Raw genomic sequence first — 23,633 nt, 5'->3', positions numbered from 1 at the left:
TTTTATTTATAGATAAAAAATATTATTTATAATCTACTTTGTTAATATATTTTTAGTTAGTTTATAGTTTTCAATGTTTATATATTTTATTTCAAATTTGGGCTTGTAAAATTTGTAAATATTTTATTTTTTATTTAGATCAGAAGTTACAATTATATTGTTATAGTTTTTCAAATTCGAAGTTAACAATTTACTTTGTAAATATTTTGTTTTGTATTCAGTTTGCATGTAGCCTTTTAATCTTATTAATTTCACATAATAAACGTTGATATTTCAAAAAAAAAAAATTGTACTCTTGTGAATTTTACCGTCTTTTCGAAAATTTCTATTCATTTAACATTTTTTAAGTTTAGCTTATCACACAAATAAGTGAAAATATATTTAATCTCTTTTTCAAATACCGTATAGTTGTAAAAAAATGAAAAAATCGAAAAATAAAAAATAACCGAAAGAACTGACTATAGCCAAAAAAACCAGCTTTATGTGGTTGATTTGATTTTTAGATTTAATAAACAGACACAATTGGTTTAGTTTTTTTAAATGAAAATCAAATCAAACCGACCTATGTACACCCCTAATTAGTGCTTATAATAATGAAAGAATATAAGAAAAATTAGAGTACTAACTCCTTTATTTCGGATGGATTAAACCTAGAAAAATAATTGGAAATCAGAGGTTACATTCTCTTTGAAATTTAAATTTAAAAATTCTTAATGCCAACTAGTTTTGTAGTGTCAACTTCATCAGTAATGTAGTTATAATTGAATTCTAAGACTTGGGCAATAATTTACAGTTGTCATTCAAGTTCCCCAAAAGATCTAAAGAATTAAAGTAGTAACACTCCTCCTATTTTTAATACTAGGCATAATTGTACGTCAATATATCCTTTAACTCATATTTATGCTCTTTAATTTTAGGTGTGCACAAGTAGACATCATACTTATATAAAGTTGAAAAAATAGACACTACATGGAAATTTCCGTCGTACGTGGTGTCCTATGTGTATTATGCTATATATGACGCATATGTCTACTTGTTTAACTTTATACAAGTTAAAGTGCTTACTTGTGTACACCCAAAGTTAAAACGTATAAATGTAAAATGAATTCAAAGTAAAAGGTACATTTATGTATTATGTTAATAGTATTAAGTTTTGTTACATTTAAAACAGAAAGGAGAAAAAAAAACTGTACCAAAATCTCTAAACACTCACAACAAACAAACTACAACAAAAACTAAAGCTGACCAAAGCAAGCATCCAAGAGATGATAATAATTTGTAGCTATTTGATCTTACAAAACTTGCTCTGTTGAGTGTTGAAATGTGTTGTACTGTTTTTATTGGCTCTGTTTTAGAGTCCCCACAATGTCCAATCCCTGAATCCAACAATGTCTCTAAATCATCTCCAAGCCCATTTTCTTTATTGTAACAAAGCCCTTCATTATTTGAAAGCTTCATTTTCCTTCTCATTCTCCAAACCATGTCTCTTTTAAATGGAATAGGACCACTCAACATGTTATTATTTAGCCTAAGCTCACTTATGTTATTTAAATTACCAAAACTCGATGGGATCGAACCATTTAACTTGTTCCCATCGAGATGAAGGACTCGTAGCATAGGTAATAGGCCTAGTGAATTTGGTATTGGACCTTGAAGGTTCATGTTTGATAATCCTAAAATCATTAAGTTGTTGAAACCATCGAAGACGTTATCCGATAGAGTAGCTGAGTCCATTGGATTTCCATTGAGGACTAAGGTTTGTAGAGAATTCAATTTCTTGAGTAACGTTTGGAATGGGCTTGTTAGACTATTGTAGCTTAAATCCAAAAGGATGAGGTTGTTTAAGTTGTGGATCGAGTCAGGTATTGAACCAGAGAGGTGATTACGGCTCAGGTCTAGCTTTATAAGCGAATGACAGCTCATGAGTGTGGATGGAATTGAACCCGTAAGGTGATTTTGGTTAAGGTCCAAGATATTTAACTGAGGGAAGGTTAAACTTGGAATTGAACCGGTTAGTTTGTTGTCACTCAAATCTAATGACTTCAAACCGATGATCCGGCCCAGAGAGATCGGTATTGAACCATTAAGATTGTTTTTGTGAAGATCTAGAACTCTCAAATGAGTTAGGTTACCCAATTCATTAGGAATGGTCCCTGTGAACCCATTTTCCCTTAAAACTAGTGTTTGCAAAGTGGGCCCTAATTGGGCTAGAAATCCTGGAATGGGCTGAGGATTGTTACTAAAGCAACGATAGAAGAATAAAGTCCGAAGGTGTGGAAGTTTCCTAACTGAAGGTGAAATGAACGAATGACTTGAGTAACACGTAGGAAATGCTGTGTCATCAGACAATGCGCCGAAGGAAAGTGACACAACATGGTACACATTGTCATTATCCGGCATGCACTCAATACCATGCCATCGACCACGACAAACATCAGGGATATCGGTGGCCCAATCGTTCCCCGTAGCCCTCATAATGTCGTAAACGGCTTCTTGCTCACGAGGATCGGTTCGTGCACGATTATTATTCATCGAGAAACCAGTTTGTGGAGCATCAACTAGAGCTGAAGGTGCACCGGAATCCGACATTATAACGGTGAATGACAATCCTAGAGGAAAGAAGAAAAAAGATAGTAGTAGTGTTATTTGTATTGAGAGAAAAAAGGCCATTTTGGACTATGAATGAAGTGACAAACTTGGTTGTATTTGTAGGGGTGTTTTATAAGTGACATAATATAAATATTTATGGCAATGACCAGGTTGGGGAGTGTGACAAGTGAATGAAAATTGGTGGGTGCATAAATTAAAGTAGGATAATAATGGATTCACGAGTATGAGGAGGAGATGAAATAAATGCATGAGTTTATGTTGTTAATGAACATTTAATACTGTCACGGGGTTTGAGCCTGCTTCTACGTCAGTTAATCTAGGCCCACATACAAGTAGGCTTGCTTGGGCTCCATCAAAGGATCATAAATTTTGGGCCGAAACTCTCAACTCGAAATGACGTGTGGTGTCTCTAAAAGTGTTCAATCTTAAATTTTTGTCTTTTGCTTAATAGATTTTTTAGAAAATATTTTAATTTTAAAAAATAATTTAGGAAGAGTTTATGTTGCTTATTACAAATAAATTATAGCTTTTACCTATAAGAAAGAACTTATGGTCAATTGAGCAGGTTCACTGTCTTAAAATATTCTGAATTTTTGATTTAAAAAATTAATTTATATCCACAACTTTTGCCCATCGGAAACAGAAACATTGCCTAGCGGATTTTTTAGGAAAAATTGTATAAAATAGCAAACTATCAATTCAAATTAAATGTTATAACCATAGTTTCATTTAATTGTAATCCGTAGCAAACACTTGTTATTCGCTTCTCTCCCTAGAGAATCTTGCTCGCCACTCTCCCTCGCCTCTCTCACTTTATATAAATACAAATGTATAAATTGCGTTTGTGTTTGTATAAAGCGAGAGAAAACTGTATATACAAATACAAATACAAAGACATATATTTTCATCATATACACTTATAATTATACAAAGACAAATCTTCCCCTATCCATTCTCTTTTGCCTTTCTCTCTTTCTCGCTTTATACAAACACAAATTATACAAATTACAATGTATAATTTGTGTTGTATAAAGCGAGTGAGAGGGAGATATTTGATATACAAATATTTTATTTCGATTTAATGGTATACAACTTCAAATTTTATGCAGATATACAAACACAATCATTGATACATATACATAATAGTTACATATATACAATTATCTAATCGATATACATATACAATCGTAGCGCTTTTATATAAACGAATGCCTGCCTGTGATTTATACAAATCTGATGCTCCATAACAAACATAAAATTTGTTATGCAGCGCAATTAGGCAAACTATAGCTATAACATACAAATATGATTTTTATGTTTGCTAGACCTAAAATTTCCTTTTTTTTTTAAGCGAAGACTATTTATATTAAATCGGTTAAGCATGATAAAAAATAATTCAAGACCATCCCTTTTTAAGGCCATTTGTGAACTTAATCCCCTGTCAACTCTATCAAAATGAAATGTTTAAAGAAAAAATAGAAAGAATAGGGTCCATTCATACAAATGCCCCTATTTTAGGTGGTACTCAATTTTTTATTTTTAAATTTTATTCTACAACACTTTATGTTTATGTCGAGCGATTTAGGTCTGAATAAATGAATATTATGGTCAATAAATTTCCGTTAAATAAGCTGTATAAACAAAAACTAAAGATCATCTAATTTAAAAACAAATGTCATAGACCACTCCAAAATAAAACTTCAAAGAATGATGCAGGGTCTAAAAGATTGAAAATAAGAATTAGAGCCTGTTTGGATTGACTTAAAAAAGTAACTTTTAAGTCAAAAATAAAAAGTCAAACTGAAATGACTTTTAAGTCAAAAATAAGATAGGGGGAGACCTACTTTTGGTTTCTGACTTATTTTAAGTCATTTTAAATTTATTATAAGTCATTTTTGACCTTGTCAAACACTTCCTAACTTATTTTAAGTCATTTTTGACTTATTATAAGTTATTTTTTATAGGCTAAATGGTCTGGTGGATCCTTGTACTTGTACCCGTTTGTATTGTGAACCCTTCTACTTACCCCTTTGTCATTTGAACTCCCGAACTCATTTAAACTCAACATGTTGAACCTTTTCAACTCATCGTGACTCTCAATCGCGCTGATGTCACATTCCATGTAAGATAAATTTTGCCACATCATTTTTTATAATAATTTCTTTTTGGACAAAAAATCATAAAGTTTTGATTCAAACTTTACAAATTTTTTTTTAATTATTCTTCTAAATTAAAATTTTGGGTCACCCTACATCATCTGCCATTTTCACCGTGAAAAGGCCCAATCGCAGGAGAAATTTGCCGTTGCCACCACTCCTCTTGCCGGCGAACCACAAATACTCTCTCCCTCATCTGTCTCCGTCTTCGTCACACACTTTCACCATTTTTCTTACCTCATCCTTCTCCAACCTCCACAAATCCAAAAACCATAAGCCGCCGTACCAGCTCCTTGCCCCTCACCAGCCTCGTTCCCCCTCTCCACTGTCTTCTTTTTTCTGTACCATCGACGACTCATGCGAACCACCAGGGACCCCCTATGCTCTCCATCCTCTCCGGCGTACCAGAAGGCCAGAAAATTTCTCGCTGCCTCCGGTGTACTAGCATACTCCTCGCCACCTCTGGTGTTCAAGACCACCTAAAGAAGATGAAAGAAAGAAAAAAAGAAGGTTGAAAAAAAAATGGAGATGGCTGAAAAAAGTGGGTCGTTGGGTGAAGAAGAAAGGTTTCAATTTTTTTTTTTATGTTTATTATTTCTCTTTTAATTTAAATATTTTTAAAATTTAACATATGATGTTCACTTGCCTTAATAGGCGTGTGGTCTCACTCTCTTGCCAACTCAACCATATTAATGCCACATAAGCATGGTCAACGGTTAGTGGGGTTTGATATATTGTGTTTTATTAAGTGTAAGGGTTCAGATGACAAAGGGGTAAGTAGAAGGGTTCACAATACAAACGAGTACAAGTATAGGTATCCACCAGACCATTTTGCCTTTTTTATATTTGTCAAACACTTTCAGAAGTAAAAAACTGACTGAAAAGTAGATTTGACCAACTTAAAAGTAGTCTCAAGTCTCAATAGAGGTCTAATCACCTCTATTTTCATTTTCTTTTTTAAATAGAGGAAAAGACAAACTTAAATCTTAGGTTTTTTGGGAGAAAATTTGGCAAAATTTATTTGTCCATAAAACTTGTCAAGTTTTGGCCGAAAATCAATTGGCAAAAACCCAAGATCCTAAATTCTAAAAAAAGAAAGAAAGAGAACAAGTGATTTTGAGAAAAATAATAATCTAATTTTTGGATTCTTTTAAAATTTACAAGTTTTTATATTTTATATATAAAAAGGGGGAAATTATCTAAATACACAACTTATTTTACCATATTCTCTAAAATTTCATACCGTTTGAAAAAATTACAAAAATTCCTACTCTCTCCTATTCTTAGATACATCACTTTACCCGATATATCGGGACATACGCGATGTACCGGTACGTTGAGTGATGTATCGAAAACCAAGAGGTGATGTATCAGGACGTTGAGGGATGTATCCGAAACCAGGACGCGATGTATTAGGACGTTTTGGGATGTACCCTACTCTCTCATATTCTTGGATACATCACTTTACACGATGTATCATTCGGATACATCATTTTACGCGATGTATCAGTCAGATACATCACTTTACACTATGTATCCGGACGTACACGATGTATTAGGACATTGAGTGATGTATCTGAAACAGAGACGCGATGTATCAGAACGTTGAGTGATATATCCGAAACAGAGACGCGATGTATCGAGACGTTGAGAGATGTATCCGAAACCGAAATGTGATGTATCGGGATGTTTTGGTATGTATCCGAATTCAACCAAATTTAAGAGATTTTTGTAATTTGGAAAGGAATAGGAAAAATGCATTCTTACTAAAGAAATTATTCATAGAATATGAGAAAATTGTATTAAAGAATAATAAATTACAATCGTTTCTATTATTTAATTTTTACATCGATGGATTATTGCAGCAAATTGTAATAACAGTAATTTTATTATGGTTTTTGGATCTAGAATGTTGAAATTGAACTCATTGCTTTCACTTTGAACTAGGTGTAAATATTGAAAAATACAGAGTTTTATCAAGAGCTTGTTTTTGCTGCATGCCAAAAGTGAAGTATCAAAGTTGTATACAAACCAACCAGTAGAGACACCATAACTAGATACTTCACAGTATAAGGTTGGAGATTCAAGTGTTTCCTTTTAGTAATTCTAGACATTTTCTTTATCACAAAGGTAAGTAGTGGAAATCAAATCGGCACACGTGTGAAAGACTTCCATCGATAACACTAAGCTATGAACAGCAGTCGTATATATGTACTGAAAGTTATTCCTCAGAATCTGAATATGGTGGACAAGATCCATCATCTACATTGGCTAGTGGATTATACTCGGGAGAATTTGGATCAATGCATCCCGGTACTAGATCAAGATTGCAACGATCACCCTGCATTAGAATCGTGTCCCCTCTAATCAAATACATACTAGCTTTGAAATGAAACTTGAAATAGAAAGATAGAGAAAGATGATTCTACTTACTCCGTCCACATTCAAGTTACCAACCATAGCACATCTTGTGATCAAGATACTCGAGTCCGGGAAGATTGCCCTGTCACAGGCACCATCCTGGCTCAACTCCCGTGCAAGACCCTGCATAACAAAATAATTCCTCAATAATGATGACACATCACTCTTCAAAAGATTTACAATGCTAATTAAGTTTTATAGAGCAATACAAGCATCATACAACTATGCTATGCAGTACGAATATTGCACCCTAGATGGCAAAAGTCCAGTGGCCGATAGCATCACTAGCTAAGGCTCTGACACCCTAGTACATGACGGTAACAAGGAATCCCTTGTGAACCACTAAGGACTATACCTTGTTCATATATATTTTTTCCTATTGCATAAGAGTAACATCGATAAGTGATAAAGAAATAAAGAGACCGAATTCCATTCCCACAAACGATGTGGGACTCTAACAATAAGTCCATTGTAATTCATCGCGCTTGCAGCACAATTCAAGAACCAAATTTTAGGCAATCAGTGTCATATAAAGAGGTCAAACTCGTTCATAATACAAGTAGCTCAGTTTGTTAACTAAAAGACTAGAACTGAATGTTTGCTACCTCAGTGAAGAATTCAGTTGGTTTATTTCTCCAAGCCTTGGGGACTTGAAATTGTAGTCTATAGGGACCATCCCATTCGGTTCCATTTGTGAACGAGAAGATCAAACTAAGAGCTGCAAACAAATAAATACAATGTAAAAATAGGAGACAGAGATTTATTCTTCTAAAATGCAACTTAAATAAAAGTTTAAAACTCACCATGCTTGGGAATACATAACTGAATCGTATAAATAGGAGGATCGGCTTTTCCTCTGATTTTCTGGAGCATTATCCTAGGTTCACCACCGCACATGATAGGCTGGTTGAAACCTCCTGAATTCGAGTCTCAAGAATTCAGCATTTTAGAGTGTGTAGCAGAATGAAGAAAATTGCAAATAGAAACGAAACCTGTTGAATTGAAATAGACATGAACTTACCATTAAAAGCGATTCCAAATTCTTCATTAGGAACCATATTGTTTGCAGCTGGATTGTAAAAAAGCTTCAGTCTCTCTCCCTGTCAAAAAGAAAATAAGCAACATTTAGGGCCTCGATTAATAGGCATTCAGAAACATTATGTTAAAAAAGATATATTCATTTATTCGGATATTTGAACATACTGCAGTTGGGGGAAGACCATTCATTGTTTTCCAATATACTGGTGATTTTCCAAGGTCAAATTTAGCCCATGAAGGAAGAGCATATCTGTAACACGAACGTTGGCGATTGTTAAACTTCCATAGTTCTATCTCATGTATACATAGATAGAATAATATGCTAACTTTCTATGCATACAGAAAGTTATAGAGCAATTACTTTCGTTACACTTTCAACATATATTAATTAAGTTACTTCATCCAATTTGATGCTAACAAAATTCAGTATGTCTCATTAGACAAGAGAACAGAGGAGCTTACTCTTTGATTTCCTCTGCAGGGGAAGTTGCAACGGCCGCAGCAACTATACCCTTACTAATCCTTACTAGTTTCCTTGTAGCTGGATGATATCTTCTCATGTGCGTGCCCATAAAACTTGTAGCTGCATTTTGAATATACAGGTACATTAGACAAATGAAAATAATGCTAATGAAATGGCATTAACACAAGTATTATAGAAGATAGACATCTTAAAAGATATGGAAGTGCTCAAAGAGAATTTGGCTGAGTTCTTTTTCTTTTGGTAGGTTTCCCACCCTGAGCGTCCGTACCGATTTGGACCCCGACTAATTTGTGTGTTAGGTCAAAATCATTAGGCAAATTAAACTTATATCAGGGAATCAATTAAACTATGCCATAATCCCTAAGTCGTTGGGATTGACTATATGAATCCTCTGTACTCATTGTACTATATTTTGGTTCTTATTCATTCCAATACAAAAGAAGAGTCCATGCATACATAATATCCTAGGTTTTTATTAGGATTGTAATAACAGGTAAAGTGATCTTCAAAAAATTATCCAAATTACAACATATGCAGATCAAGAAAAAAAAAAAGGACAAGGCAACAAGGTGCACAAAGCATCTCGCATTAGCAGAGTTCGGGGAAGGGCTGCATCCGGCTCAAGAGATGTGATGTAGACATGAGCCTACCCTAAGTGCAAGTATTAGTGATTGTTCTCACGGATCAAACCCGTGACCTACAGTTCACACAGAGACAACTTTGTTGTTGCTCCAACGCACCCCTTAACACATATCAAGAAAGTTCTATAATAATGGTTGAAAAAAGTTGAGACAGAAAAAAATTGGTACAAAAATTATGTATCTTACCATATATATTTGAAACAGAGGGACTTGCATTAGTATTAGAAGCAGAACGAGTTGCAGAAAATAAAGAGGGACTTGTTGATGCTGCAGCCATTTTGGAAGCTGTAGGATGAGAAAGATAGAAATTGTTCCAAATAAATAAAAGAAGGATAACATATTGTAAGGTATAAATTGGCAACCACACAAAATACAAACTTTTTTTTTTCCTCTTAAATAAAATATCTCTTAACCCCAAAACAAGACAAATCACTTCATTTTCTCACTTTAGCATGAATCTTCCAACTCCCAAAAAATCTTCCTCTTAAAATCAACTAATTCAATTATCACCTAAAGTCTAAAGACTGAGATTTAAATGCTCAGATATTTTTCCTGATTATATTGTAGACATAGAGAAATACGCTATTAAAAATTCTCAAATTATAGAAAAGATTCAGAGAGAACAAACACAATTGCACCCACATTGTTTATCAATAAAATTATGTTTCTTATATTTTATTTGTGGTTGGTTATATTCCATACATTAAAATTTGTTATAAGCAAATTGACATGCCCAGTTAGGAGTAGTCATAGTATGGTATATGTCGAATTACTAAATCATATCAAAAATTTTGATATCGTGATTTTGGTATTATGATATTTGGTATGGTATATGATATATATTTTAAATTTTTTGGTATTCGATACGATATCTAATATTTAGAAACAACATACCGAAATACCAAATTACCATACCGAAGTATATAGTTACATAAATAACATATATATAAAATACTACTTAACAAATATACAACCAAGTATTAGTATAAATAAAATATTTAGAAGTTAAAACTTTGACTACTCTATTTTGATTGAAATATATTTAAATACTAATTTTGGATCATTTATTTATTATTTTAATTATGAATATGACATAAAAACTAATTTATTTTATCATGTCAATTTTTTTTAATGATAAATTTAGTTGAGTGATTTTATCAATGCAAATGCCTAAATTGAGTGATTTTATTGATACAAAACAAAGTCTAATGCCTTTGTTAGATAAATTATAAAAATTGATCAGTGACCATTTGAGATATTAACTCGTGGTGTTCATGTATCTAATTTCAAATTACAGACAGTTGATTCAAGATTGAATATAATCAGTATATATATATATATATCTTTGTCTCTAAATTATTACACACTTAATTAGTATTACAAGTAGTGCAGAAGATTTGGCAAAAATCTTCAAAATAGTAGAATTTAACCCAAACTGATCAATCAAAATTATGTGTACTATACCATATTGTCATCAGGTTGAGCATAAACCTATATAAATCTGCTTAGAGAAAAATGGCGAGTACAATTGAAGATAAACTTAGCAGAAAACTCGCAAACACGACAGTTGAGGAAGATGGAGGAGGTGGAGTGGTGTCTGCCGGAGTATTTGAGGCTGAGGAATTAGTGCTTGAAACTTTAATTGCCATTTTTTGACCAGCTAAACAGTGCTCACCAACTGTGCAAATGTAATAATGATCACCAAGAGTTTGCATAGTGATTTTTGCAGGCCCTTTCTTGATTGCTTCACCTATAGAATTTTGTGTACTGCATTCTTCATATGAACTTCTTGATACTTCTTGTACGTCATGGTTTCCTTCCGTAAATTTGAAAACTGGTCGAGAATTCGAAACGAAAAAATAAAAAACAAGAAATGGCATGTATTATGTATATATCACGTTTGAATACTTTTCATCGAAAAATTGTAAGATTAGAATGTATAAACCAAATATTTCAAGCATGATAGTTTAAGGGTAAAGGAAAATGAATATTTATACAAAGTATTGATTTCTTAACTGTTGCATAAAAATAAGCAAATCAACATGTGGAGCGTCCATAACAGTTTAATTACTACTCCCATGATCCACTTTTAAATGTCATGTTGCGTTTTTCAAAAGTTAAATTAGATTACATTAATTTGATATTTTAAACAAAAAAATTTAGATATTAAAAAATTATACGAAAAATACTATAAATTGCAATTTTTTGTATATCAATATGATGAAAAAATACATCGCAAAATATTAGTGAAAGTTTTTATCGTTTAACTCTAAAAAAGGAAACTATGACAATTAAAAATGCACCGAGGTAGTATATTATAGTATCAATTATTCATATCTTTTTTGTGAAGAAACAATCGCAAATGGTGATTCTAACCTCTTCCTATTTAAGCGTTTTTATTCAAAGAGTTTATAGTTTTAATATTAAAAGAGTTTTTTTTTTTAACCATATAAGGAATTTCTAGACATTTGTTAAGTATATACGGGTCTAGTACGAATTTTTACGGGTCTAGTAAGAATCAGATACGAGATTTTTTGTTTAAATGGATTGAGTTTTAATACTTTGGCTTAGAAAATTAGATGTCACATTATTAAAAAGTGGTCGAATATATCATTTTTTGAAATAAGTGATTTGTTAAGTGAATTAACAAAAACTTAGCACCATTCTAATACATGAGAAACAAAAGTAACTTTTTGGTGGAGTGCTAAGCACTACTTCATCTTTAATCAAGAGGTTTCGGGCTCGAGTCCTCTTGGGTATGAAGTCGCCTTTGTTAGGAACGTTCTACCTCCCAATGTGAAACTTTTCGGTGTGAATTTGGATTTAGTTGGATTCCAATGTGGGTACCGAACACCCATGTGAGAAACCAAAAATAAAAAAAACTAAAGCATAAGTGATCATTAATCTATACTACCTTAAAAGCATGAACTCCTAACATGAATGTTAAATTACTATAATACCCTCAACTTAAAACACCCAATTTATTATATATTCTATAATTAATATTTATATTTATATACACTATATTATATTAAAAGCAAACACCTTTTCACATTGATGGGTAGTGACTTTTCCGAAAGGTTGTGACTTTTATAGAGTTATGACTTTTTCGATGAGTTATGACATTTACGAAAGGTTGTGACTTATTTGAAAAGATACGATAAGCATCTTTTCATACTATCCTTTGTTGTCTATAAATAGAGGGGGTTTCTCACACTTTTGAACTACGAATTTTGTTAAGTTTTCTATTCTTCTACTTATAATAAGGAAGATTGTGAGAGTTGTTCGATTATGCAATTACAATATTTTTTTGTAGGTAAATTAGATAGATCAATAAAAATTGATGCAACAAGGAGAATGAAATAACTCAACTTCAAACAAGAAGATAATCGTGATAATTAATATGCACTCATTTTCATAGCCATAAAATATACTTTTGTAGCAACTCTTACTTGACAAGAAGTTTAATGATTTTCGGTTGCACAAACTACAACTTCGTGTTCAGAATCTGAAAAGTCTAAACTATTGGAGAAAAAGTATTTGATCAAAAAGTTGTTTGAAGCATCCAAACTACATTTAATAAGTACTCTTTCGTTCTCAATTTATTTGTTGTACTTTTATTTTTATTCAGTTTAATATAGAATGTTCTTTTTTCTTGGGGGTGAGGACGCATCTTTAAGACTACAAAGTTAAAAGACATTTTTATATATTCTACATATGATCCTTAGATTAAAAGTTTTCTTTATTTTTTAAAATTTCATATCAAATTAAAATTAGACCAATCTATATCTATCTTTTTTTTTTAATCTATACTACCTTAAAAGAATAAACTAATAACTTAAAAGTTAAATTATTATAATACCCCCAACTTAAAACACCAAATGTAGTATATATTCTATATCTTATATTGTATTATATTTATTTATGTGTATTATATTATATTATATTAAAGGCAGACAATTTTTCACATTGAAGGGTTGTGACATTTTCGAAGAGTTATAACTTTTCTGATGAGTTGTGACTTTTTTAAAGGGTTGTGACTATTCTATAGGGTTGCGACTTTTTCGAAGAGTTGTGACTTTTCCGAAGGGTTGCAACTCCGAAGAGTTGTGACTTTTTCGAAGGGTTGCAACTTTTCCAAAGAGTTATGACTTTTCCGATAAGTTTTGACCTTTATGAAGGGTTGTGACTTTTCTAAAGGGTTGTGACTTATTTTTTATAAGACACCACAATCAGTTTTTCGTACACTATCCTTTGTTGGCTGTAAAAAGAGGGGCTTCATAAAATTTTAAACTACATTTAAAAAAAATATAAATATTATTATTATTGTTCTTAAAACACTCAATTAGTATATCTTCTATATTTCTATGATAAGAAACAATACACACATACTAATACTACACATTTTAAACTATAAATGGAGGGGTTTTCTCACATTTTTAAACTACGGGTTTTTATGTTTTCTATTCGTCTCTTCTTAAAACCTCAAGTTTGATTTACAAACGTTGATAATCTCAAAGTTCAATAAAATTAGAACAATCCATAATATGAATGTTAAATTAATCTAATACTCCAGCTAAAACATCCAATTAAGTATATCTTTTATATTTTATATCAATATTTATTTATATTATATTAAAAGTAAAAACACCTACAAAACAATAATAACAAAGTAATGCACTATGGGGAAGGGAGTAGAAAATATATTTAAGAGGTGTAACTAAGAGATTTTAATAGTGACTATTTTTTTATTTAGCAATATTCATAATATTTTTTAAAATAGTGTGGTACATGATTTGATTTTCACGTGCAACGCACGTGCGTCAAAACTAGTTTTAAATCAAAAGAAGGGACGATTTTGTTTATTTACTTTAAATGTGTTTGACCTATTTTTTTTTGTTCATTTCGAAATGAATTCTTTCCCGTTTTAGTAATTTTTCAATTCTAACTTTCCACCTACATGTTTTAACACCATTCAATTAAAGAATATTTTTATAATATCTTTTATTTTAAATCATCAGATACAAAAAAATAAAATCAAACGAATTGAAACAGAAAGAGTACCTAAGGTGTCACCAATTTTGATTGTATTTGCATCAGCCCACATTGTGTAAGCTGCAGCGCCATTAATTGGTATAGACCAACCAAAGCTATCCCCAACTATATGATCTGTTTGTGCTATTGTAACTTGTAGCAAAATTGCCATAGTTAAAGCACCACAAACAATTTTCTCCATCTTCTCTCTCTTTCTTTTTTTTTTGTTTTTTATTTGGGATAGAAAATGCTCTAGTTTTTTGCAACCAAAAAAAAAAAATGATTGTAGGTTACTAGAGATATCCTATCTGAGACCTATACTAATTTTGTTATGCAAAATTTGCTTTATATATATAATGAAAGAATTTTTAATTGGTCTCAACTTGATGTTAATGGAAATCCACTACATTAGCAGCAAGTGCGCGCAGCCACTACTTTCCATCTAGAACAATATATGTATGCGACATATTTTAAATGATTATATTCGAGTAAATTGATCAGATGATCACTCAATTTAATTGAATAATTATGTAGTAAAATAATTTATCTTATTCTTGTATTTTGTAAATCACTCAATTTTTTGTAAGTTAATCTTATCCAAAAACAGTCTATCTACCCAAATACTAACTTGAATAGATGGTGGTGAAAATATTTGTGATCCAGTCAAGATCCACTCGTTCCAATACCAAATAAAATGGCCTAAGCCTAACTATAAAAATAATTTTTTGATCTATATGAAATACAATTTTAATATATATAATTTAATTTTTCGATAAAGAGAGTTTTCGATTGGGTGAGAGTATTGACTTCAAGATACATGCAAAGCACAAACACAGATCTCTGTATAAGATTTCTTTTTTTCATTTTCTTTATACTCATCAGCTTGAAATTAAGAGCCTCAAAAGAATAATTACTCTCTCAGACTCAATTTATGTAATATTTTTTTTATTGTTTGATGTTAAAATTAAAAAGAAAACCAGAGAGATATGGAAGAAATATTTCTGCATGTATTCTGTGTGTCCTTTACCTATGCTATACACTATTCAATATATAGAAAAAATTCTAACTAATATGTACACCTGTCCTCTATTTATTTGTTGTTGTATAACAAACTAATGAGCTGTGCAAAATAATATTCCTATACAAAACTAAACAAAAAGATTGGTATCTTCTTGAAGCTTCCTTGTGACTCATCAAGTTGGACACCTGGCATAATTCAAATTAATTAGCTCAATCCATTTTTTTTCTTGATCAACAAACTTTCCAACACCCCCCTTCAAGTTGGAGGGTGCTGTAAGCAAACCCAACTTGCCCAAAAGTTGCCGATGAGAAGGACCAGGAAGGGATTTGGTAAAAAGATCAGCTATTTGAGATTGTGAGGGGATGTACGAGAGGGAAATTAAGCCGGCCAAAAATTGTTGGTGGACAAAATGACAATCAATGTCAACATGTTTCGTCCTTTCGTGAAAAAACAGGATTTTTTGCAATGTGAATGGCAGCTTGGCTGTCACTATGGAGAGAAATGGGTAGTTGTGGTCAAACAGAAAGATCGTCAAGTAATCGGACAAGCCAAGTGATCTCTGCGACTACGCGACGCATGGATCGATACTCTGCTTCTGCGGATGAAAGAGAAACAGAAGGCTGCTTTTTGGATTTCTAGGAAATTGGACAATCCCCAAAGCTAACGAAAAACCCACTGATGGAGCGTCGACTTTCAGGACAAGTGGCCCAATCTGCGTCTCATAAAGCTAACAATTCATATGAAGGTGTGGAAGATAAGAATAGCCCAAGTCCAGGGTCCAAAAGAACATAGCGCAACACATGAATTACAACATCATAATGAGGTTGGCGTGGCTGTTGCATAAACTGACTTAAATGCTGCACAGAGAAAGATAAGTCGGGACGAGTGTGAGTTAAAAAATTCAACTTTCCTATAAGTCTTCGATAAAGAGTAGGATCAGACAATAAAGGTCCTTCCGCATCCTTGAGATTGTAAGAAGGGTCCAAAGGAGATGACACTGATCGAAGATCAAGACAAGAAAATTCTGTCAATAATTCCATAGCGAATTTACGCTGAGTGAAAATCAAACCTTGAGATTCACGAAGCACTTCGATGCCCAAAAAATAATGTAAGGGTCCAAAGTCCTTGATTTTGAATTCATCATCCAAAAAAACTTTGATAACATGAATATCCTCAACATCATTACCTGTTATAACAATGTCGTCAACATAAACTGCTAATAAGGTGATATTAGATCCATTTCATTTTGAAAATAGAGAATAATCATTGAAAGAATGCTTGTAACCCTCCAATCCAGGGGGAAACTTCATAAACACATCCTCCTCTAAATCACCGTGGAGGAAAGCATTATTCACATCGAGTTGAAACAAACCCCAATCTTTCTTGACAGCCACTGATAAAAGACATCGAATTGTTGTCATCTTGACAACCGGACTAAAAGTCTCATTGAAATCAATACCTTCCCTTTGTATATCTCCCCTTATAACTAATCTTGCTTTCAAGTCCCATCAGATTTCAACTTCACTTTATAGACCTATTTGCAAGGTAGTGCTTTCTTGCCGGGAGGTAAGTCAACCACATTCCAAGTGTCATTGATAACCAAAGCCTCAATTTCCTTTGCCATAGCGGCTTTCCATCCTGGATGGAGTACAACCTGAGAATAACTAGTTGGTTCTTGGATGTGGGAAAGAGAGTTGAGCAGTTGTTGATTGGAAGAAGAGAGTCTTGCAAAAGAGAGAGAAGGAGGAGACACTGGGAAGAGAAAGCAATCTGATGAAACAGGGGCTAAAGGGACTGTGTTACATACATAGTTTTCCAAATAAGTTGGAGTTTTAACAGCTTTGGTAGACCTTCGCAAAACAGTGGGATTAAGAGACGGTAAAGCAGTAGGAGAAGGAATAGCTGCAGGAGCTACATGAGGAATGTATTCAGGATTAGGAGCAACATGATGAGGAGAGTCATGAGAAAGGTCATGGTTAGACAAAGATGAGGGAATACTTTCTGTTTCAATGAAAAGAGTAGGAGCAGATATAGCAGGGAATATAAGTGGTTCCTTGATTGTATTGGAAAAGGGAAAAATATTCTCATGAAAAACAACATTCCTAGACACAAAAATTTTCTGAGATACAAGACTAAGTAGTATATATCCCTTATGACCAAAAGGGTACCCTAAAAACAAACAAGCTTCTACCCGAGGATCCAATTTAGACCTTCCTTGGGAAAGGGTGGAGGCAAAACTGAGACAACCAAAACGCTTAAGAATTGAATAATCTGGTTTAATCCTAAATAATATTTCAAAAGGAGTTTTGAAGTGAAGTATTTTGGTAGGACATCTGTTAATAAAAAAAGTGGCTATCATGAGACAATCTCCCCAGAATTTGTGAGGGAGCTTAGCTTGAAATAATAAAGCTCTAGATACTTCCAACAAATGCCTATATTTTCTTTCGACTACACCATTTTGTTATGGTGTACCTACACAAGATCTTTGATGAAGGATTCCTTGAGAAGCAATAAAATTACATGACTCAGAACCACTACCCAACTCCCAAGCATTGTCTGATCTAATCACTTTGATCTTTTTATTGAATTGTCTTTCAATCATGAAGAGAAAAGATTTTAAAACTGGAAAGACATTGCTTTTGGTAGTTAATAAGTAAGTCCAAGTCCCTCTACCATAGTCATCTATTATAGTAATAAAGTATTTGTAACCATCATAAGTGGGCTTCTTATAAGGTCCCCAAGTATCAATATGAATTAGATCAAAAATATTCTTAGAAGATATAGTACTATTTGGAAATGGAAGCTTAACTTGCTTAGCCAGAGGAATAATTTCACAAGGAACATTGAATTTAGAACAGAGAAGAGTAGGAATTTCATTGATGTTTTTCATATTAGATAAGGGCATGTGGCCTAGCCTAATGTGCCACAACCTACTGTTTACATCAGAAAAAGAAACAGAAGACAAACTACATGGCAAATTGTCTTTTGATTGTAAAACATAATTAAGATAAGCAGTACAAGACTTGACAGACTTGGACACCACTGGAGGATAGGATTGTAGCACATAGAGACCATTGTGAGAATCACCAAGGACCTTGGGTTGAAGGGGCCTGCATTAAACAATGAGTGGAATTAAACACAAGACGGTAATTGAACTGAAGGCATAATTTATGAACAGACAAGAGATTGTAATGGAAGTTAGGGATAAATAAAACATCATGTATGATCATTTGAGTGAATAACTTGACAGAACCTGCATGAGTGACTCTGACTTTCTGGGAATTTAGTAGAGTAACAAAGATGGCCTTAGATAAAGCAAGAACGGAAAGAAAGAGATCTTTATTAAAACACATGTGTTCGGTTGCACCTGTGTCTATGATCCAAGAATTCTCACTTATTGAGGTGTTCAAATGGCTAGAGTTAAAAGAAAAGGGAATAGGTGTTTTACCAACACAATTATCACCAGTGTGGCAAGGGAAACAGTGCAATGATTATCAGGTTTCACTTGATGCAGTAGCAACATCACATGTTCCAATTCTTCCTTAGTGAGAGGCTTGAATTTCTCATCTGCATTATACATGAACTGACCACCACGTCCTTCATTAGCTTGAACAACATTCCCCTGCACAGTGTTCTGAAAACTCCTTTGTCTAGTAAATTAAAAATTTGTTGGATAACCATGTAGTTTGAAACACTTATCAATAGTGTGCCCAGACTTTTTGCAATATTTGCAGACCAAACCAAACTTCTTGTTATCAAATTGGACCCTTTGTCCTTTAGGGTCAGAACTATATGGCCTTTGTCCTCCATTGTTAGTCCTTGTAACTATGAATGAAGAAGATTCTCCTAGGTATTTGGGTGTAGTATTCATTTCCCTCTGTTTTTCCTCTTGAATTAGGAGAGCATATGCATTAGAAATAATAGGTAAATGCGAGATAATCAGAATGTTACCTCTGACACTGCAATAACTGTCGTTTAGTCCCATTAAGAACTGTACCAGTCTTTCATCTTGCTTTCCTTTGATATTCTTACCTCTTGCTTCACAGGTGCAAAGAATGGACATATCCATATTGTCCAATTCATCCCACAATTTCTTGATCTTGGTGTAGTTGGTTGCTATGTCAGCAGCATTTTGCACCAAATCACTTAATTCTTTCTGGAGCTGAAAAAGTTTAGCACCACTGCGTTGTCCAAATCTGGCTTCAAGGTCACTCCAAAGTTCTTTAGCAGTGGAAGAATAGATAACACTCTCAAAAATTTCTCGTGAAAGAGAGTTTAGGAGCCAGGAAATTACCATGTTATTGGCCCTCAACCAAGCTTTGTGTATATCTAAGTCAGCTGCTGGTTCAGGAGAGGAACTATTAATAAATCCTGCTTTATTTTTAGCAGTAAAAGCAATTAGCATTCCTCGCTTCCATCCTGCAAATCCCTTACCATAAAAAACAGTATTAACGAGGAGCATCCCTGGAGAAATGGATTGAGCTAATTAATTTGAATTATGCAAGGTGTCCAACTTAATGAGTCACAACAACTTGATGAGTCACAAGGAAGCTTCGAGAAGATACCAATCTTATCATTTAGTTTTGTATAGGAATATTATTTTGCATAGCTCATTAGTTTGTTATACAACAACAAATAAATAGAGGACAGGTGTACATATTTGTTAGAATTTTTCTATATATTGAATAGTGTATAGCATAGGTAAAGGACACACATAAATATTTCTTCCATATCTCTCTGGTTTTCTTTTTAATTTTAACATGGTATCAGAGCAGGTTCTGTGAAGAATCCTACTCTATTCTTCTTCTTTCTCTACGTATATCATATTTTTTGCTTAACTTCCCATTAAGTCTTTCTTTTCTTCTGAAATGGGAGACAACACTGGTGTGATTCCTAATGTTCTAACTGTTGCTACTACACATCTAGCTCCTACTGAGCTTTTGAATGCTGCTCAATCCATTTTTTTCTTGATCAATAAACTTTCCAACATTTGAGAGTCAAACAATTTAAGTTTGAAAGGAATTTATACATGAAATCTTAAAAATTTTTGAAATGAAATTTATATATTTGTAAACTACATAAAAAAATATTATAAGTCACAATAATTGACAATTTCAAATATTTAAAAGATATATGAAAAATTTACAGTCAAAGGTAAACTTGTTTGAATATTGAAATTTGAAAAGTGACACACATAAATTGAAACCGGGGGGGGGGGGGGGGGAAAAGGGGGGGGGGGGTAATATCTTTTTAAAAAGTGCATATTTAAAAAGAATTGGTGACTCACATCACCTCCCCACCAGTAGGGGTGGGCATGGTATGATATAAACCGAATTATCATACCATCCCGAAATTCTTAATATCGTGGTTTTGGTATTATGGTATACATTTTAATTTTTTTAGTATTTAGTACGGTATTTGATATTTAGAAATAATATATTGAAATACCTAATACCATACCGAAGTATGTAGTTACATAAATAACATATATTATTATTATTGTTATTATTATTAAAATACTAACAATTATGTAGCCTAGTATTAGTATAAACTAAATGTTTAGAAGTTAAAACTTTGACTACTCTATTTTGATTGAAATGTATTTGAATTGTAATTGATTAACAAAAGTTCACTTTGGATGACCCTCACTATTGCATTGGCGGGAGGGCCTTTACCTCATTGTCCATATCCACTCGGTGCTAAGCATTATTTCCCAAATTATACGTCATTAGTCGTGAATTGTATTTATATGTGTGAAGGAATGCTCTACCCTTTCTTCAATACAATTCATAAAATAGCTCATAGATTCATTAAAGGTGAGAATGTACTTTCAACTTTAGAATCATAATTAATATGTGAGAATAACTATCACACCAAGATCACGTGTTCTCATGAGAATGGACTTTCAATCAACACAATAGGATCAATATGGTCAAGTACATTTCATGCATAATAATTTGTAAAGGTGCATATGAGAATTATACTTTCAATTAACATCAGGGATACATCAAAATCATGTTTATGCATAGAGTGTGTATGTAATTGTCCTTACAATGACACAACAACAACATTATATTCATCCTAGACCATTCATACAATAACAAGTGTAGGGGTAAGGGAAGAACAACCTTTCAACAATAGCACAATATACTCAATAGTCATAGGACTTTCAGCTTCTAAGTAAATCATAAGTTCACACACAATCTTGTCAACATGCACAAGCCTTCACAATATGCCCTTCAAGGGTTATGGACCAACTCATTCCAACATATAGCAATAGCACAACAGATAAGGGAATACCATGATCCAACAACTCATCAATACATTAATCACATCATGATTGGCACTTTATACTTCAAGTATTCATCAACATGCACATAATATCATGATCAAGCCAATTCATGTTTAGAAGCATTACCCTAAACCAATTCAAGTCTAGGTGATCTAACCTAAGGCATTACATTGAGAATTCATCATTCTAGGAGGATTACATTTAAACCCTCAATTTGCCTCTTTCATGACATAACCCTCGAATCTTAGGTTAATCAAGAATACATGTAGAATTATACTGACATCAAAGACTACATCATAATTAAACACCTCCACCTTTCAAGTGGATCAACAAGTTCATATACAATATTCATCAACACATATAACCCTAGCAAATTAGCCTTTCAAAGGCTAAGAATCAAGAATCAACCTTAACTTCTAGAATTACCATACTAGATAGAGAGATATCATGATTCAACAACATAATAAACATAAACATAATCAATTGTTAAACTTCTATGAACAATCAAGTCAAACCTGAGATCAAAATTTAGGAAGAAGGGGAAATCATGGGTCCAAGGGAGATTTTCATCAATTTCCATCATTACTCCATTAATTCAATCATAAATCATCATAATCAGTCAAAATAAACCTTGGTTAAACAATTGAATTCGTTTTGGAAGAAGACCCATGACTAGATTGAAAAACCCTAGAATTGGGGGATTTGAAAACATAGTTGAAGGGACTTCTTGGTGATAGCTAACCAAGAATGAAGAAATACCATACCTTAGGTGTAGAATCGTTCCAAATTCGTAGTGAAAATCTCCTTCTTCAAGTTCTAACTTGGTTTCCTTCTTGGTTCTTCAATGGGGGTCTAGAGAGAAGATTTTGGGAGGGAAAAGTAGTTGGGTTTTTGATTTGGGGTCTTGGGTTATAATGAGTTAATTGGGTGTTTATGGACTTAAAATACTATATATAGGAAGTTAATTAGTTATCTAATCATCCCTCTTAACCCCTAATTAAATAAATAACTAAAACTAAGACCCCTAACTAAAAATAAAAATCTAGAAAACTGCTCTCATCTACGCCCATCCATCCACGGACCGTGGATGGGTCTACTAGCCGTCCTGTGGTTCCGTGGTTTAGGGCTGGAGCTCAAAAATGAAGGCCAAGCCTTCCTAGACTAAGTCCTAACCCACGGCCATGACCTATGGGGCGTGGACTGGTCTACTGGGCGTGATATGCCTCCGTGAATCGAGCTATTTTTTTGACAGCTTTTGGGCAGTGTTGGGGTCCTCCTGAAGGACCCCTTGCGTGGACCTTGGGGAGTCGTACCGGGACATTTGAACTCTAATTATGTCATTCTAAGTACGGGAGTCATTTCTATGAGTTCTAACCGTCATACAACACTCCAAAACTCATGCTAAAGACTCTAGAACTCACTAAAATTTCGGGGTGTTACATTATCTCCCCCTTAGGAACATTCTTCCTCGAATGACACTAGAAAAACTTTTTGGAATTAAAGACTCAAGACTAGCAGCCCAATCATGCAAGCAACATCAATAATGCACATCTCAAGATACGATATTCACAGTGTGCACTTATTAAAGGAGGGAACATCAACTGCAATTCAACTTGATCAATGCAATACAAGGAAGTATGAATTATATCTAAACAACCTATTCATGCATGAGATTCTCATCACTTGTCATGTTCGAGGAGGAACTACCGTCTCCTAACTAAAACATGTCCATTTATTCTCCTCATGAAGTACCATAGGCAACTCTTACTCAAAGCACCACAACATGAGAGAAACAATTCACATGAACTCATTTTCTTTCAAAACACCAAGTTTTCATGAATATGCATTATACAAAGAAGTCATGGCAACATATAAGCACATAACAACAATATTAGCTAGGCATACCATCTCCCCCTTAGGAGTGAGCCTATACCAT

The 23,633-nt window shown here is 33.2% G+C and overlaps 3 protein-coding genes across 3 annotated transcripts; all 3 read right to left on the bottom strand.

Moving 5' to 3' along the window:
• Positions 1 to 1,187: 1,187 nt before the first annotated feature.
• LOC102599469 (protein TOO MANY MOUTHS) lies at positions 1,188 to 2,690 on the bottom strand. The gene has a single exon (XM_006346589.2). The coding sequence runs from the start codon at positions 2,668 to 2,670 to the stop codon at positions 1,210 to 1,212; it is 1,461 nt and encodes a 486-aa protein (XP_006346651.1). The 5' UTR covers positions 2,671 to 2,690; the 3' UTR covers positions 1,188 to 1,209.
• Positions 2,691 to 6,678: 3,988 nt separating this feature from the next.
• On the bottom strand, positions 6,679 to 9,676 carry LOC102579625 (uncharacterized). Its single transcript, XM_006346534.2, has 8 exons — positions 9,537 to 9,676; positions 8,688 to 8,808; positions 8,391 to 8,475; positions 8,209 to 8,287; positions 7,991 to 8,104; positions 7,793 to 7,905; positions 7,200 to 7,310; positions 6,679 to 7,107 (listed from the first exon to the last, which is right to left on the bottom strand). The coding sequence occupies exons 1-8, from the start codon at positions 9,625 to 9,627 to the stop codon at positions 6,988 to 6,990; spliced, it is 834 nt and encodes a 277-aa protein (XP_006346596.1). The 5' UTR covers positions 9,628 to 9,676; the 3' UTR covers positions 6,679 to 6,987.
• Positions 9,677 to 10,755: 1,079 nt separating this feature from the next.
• Positions 10,756 to 14,599, bottom strand: LOC102579300 (cucumber peeling cupredoxin-like). Its single transcript, XM_006346533.1, has 2 exons — positions 14,415 to 14,599; positions 10,756 to 11,184 (listed from the first exon to the last, which is right to left on the bottom strand). The coding sequence occupies exons 1-2, from the start codon at positions 14,584 to 14,586 to the stop codon at positions 10,856 to 10,858; spliced, it is 501 nt and encodes a 166-aa protein (XP_006346595.1). The 5' UTR covers positions 14,587 to 14,599; the 3' UTR covers positions 10,756 to 10,855.
• Positions 14,600 to 23,633: the final 9,034 nt, after the last annotated feature.

This window comes from Solanum tuberosum, unplaced genomic scaffold, assembly GCF_000226075.1.
Source record: "Solanum tuberosum cultivar DM 1-3 516 R44 unplaced genomic scaffold, SolTub_3.0 scf00078, whole genome shotgun sequence".
Taxonomy (NCBI): domain Eukaryota; kingdom Viridiplantae; phylum Streptophyta; class Magnoliopsida; order Solanales; family Solanaceae; genus Solanum; species Solanum tuberosum.
The sequence above is the reverse complement of the archived record's forward strand: the minus strand, read 5'-3'. Positions and strand labels throughout refer to the sequence as shown.

Excerpts from the sequence above, each read along its gene's own strand:
- LOC102599469 (XM_006346589.2), bottom strand. The coding sequence starts at position 2,670 with ATGGCCTTTTTTCTCTCAATACAAATAACACTACTACTATCTTTTTTC.
- LOC102579625 (XM_006346534.2), bottom strand. The coding sequence starts at position 9,627 with ATGGCTGCAGCATCAACAAGTCCCTCTTTATTTTCTGCAACTCGTTCT. Across the intron at positions 8,476-8,687 it reads CCTGCAGAGGAAATCAAAGA|ATATGCTCTTCCTTCATGGG; the intron begins GTAAGCTCCTCT and ends TTCGTGTTACAG. Across the intron at positions 7,108-7,199 it reads GTAACTTGAATGTGGACGGA|GGTGATCGTTGCAATCTTGA; the intron begins GTAAGTAGAATC and ends ATTCTAATGCAG.
- LOC102579300 (XM_006346533.1), bottom strand. The coding sequence starts at position 14,586 with ATGGAGAAAATTGTTTGTGGTGCTTTAACTATGGCAATTTTGCTACAA. Across the intron at positions 11,185-14,414 it reads CAAAATTGGTGACACCTTAG|TTTTCAAATTTACGGAAGGA; the intron begins GTACTCTTTCTG and ends ATTCTCGACCAG.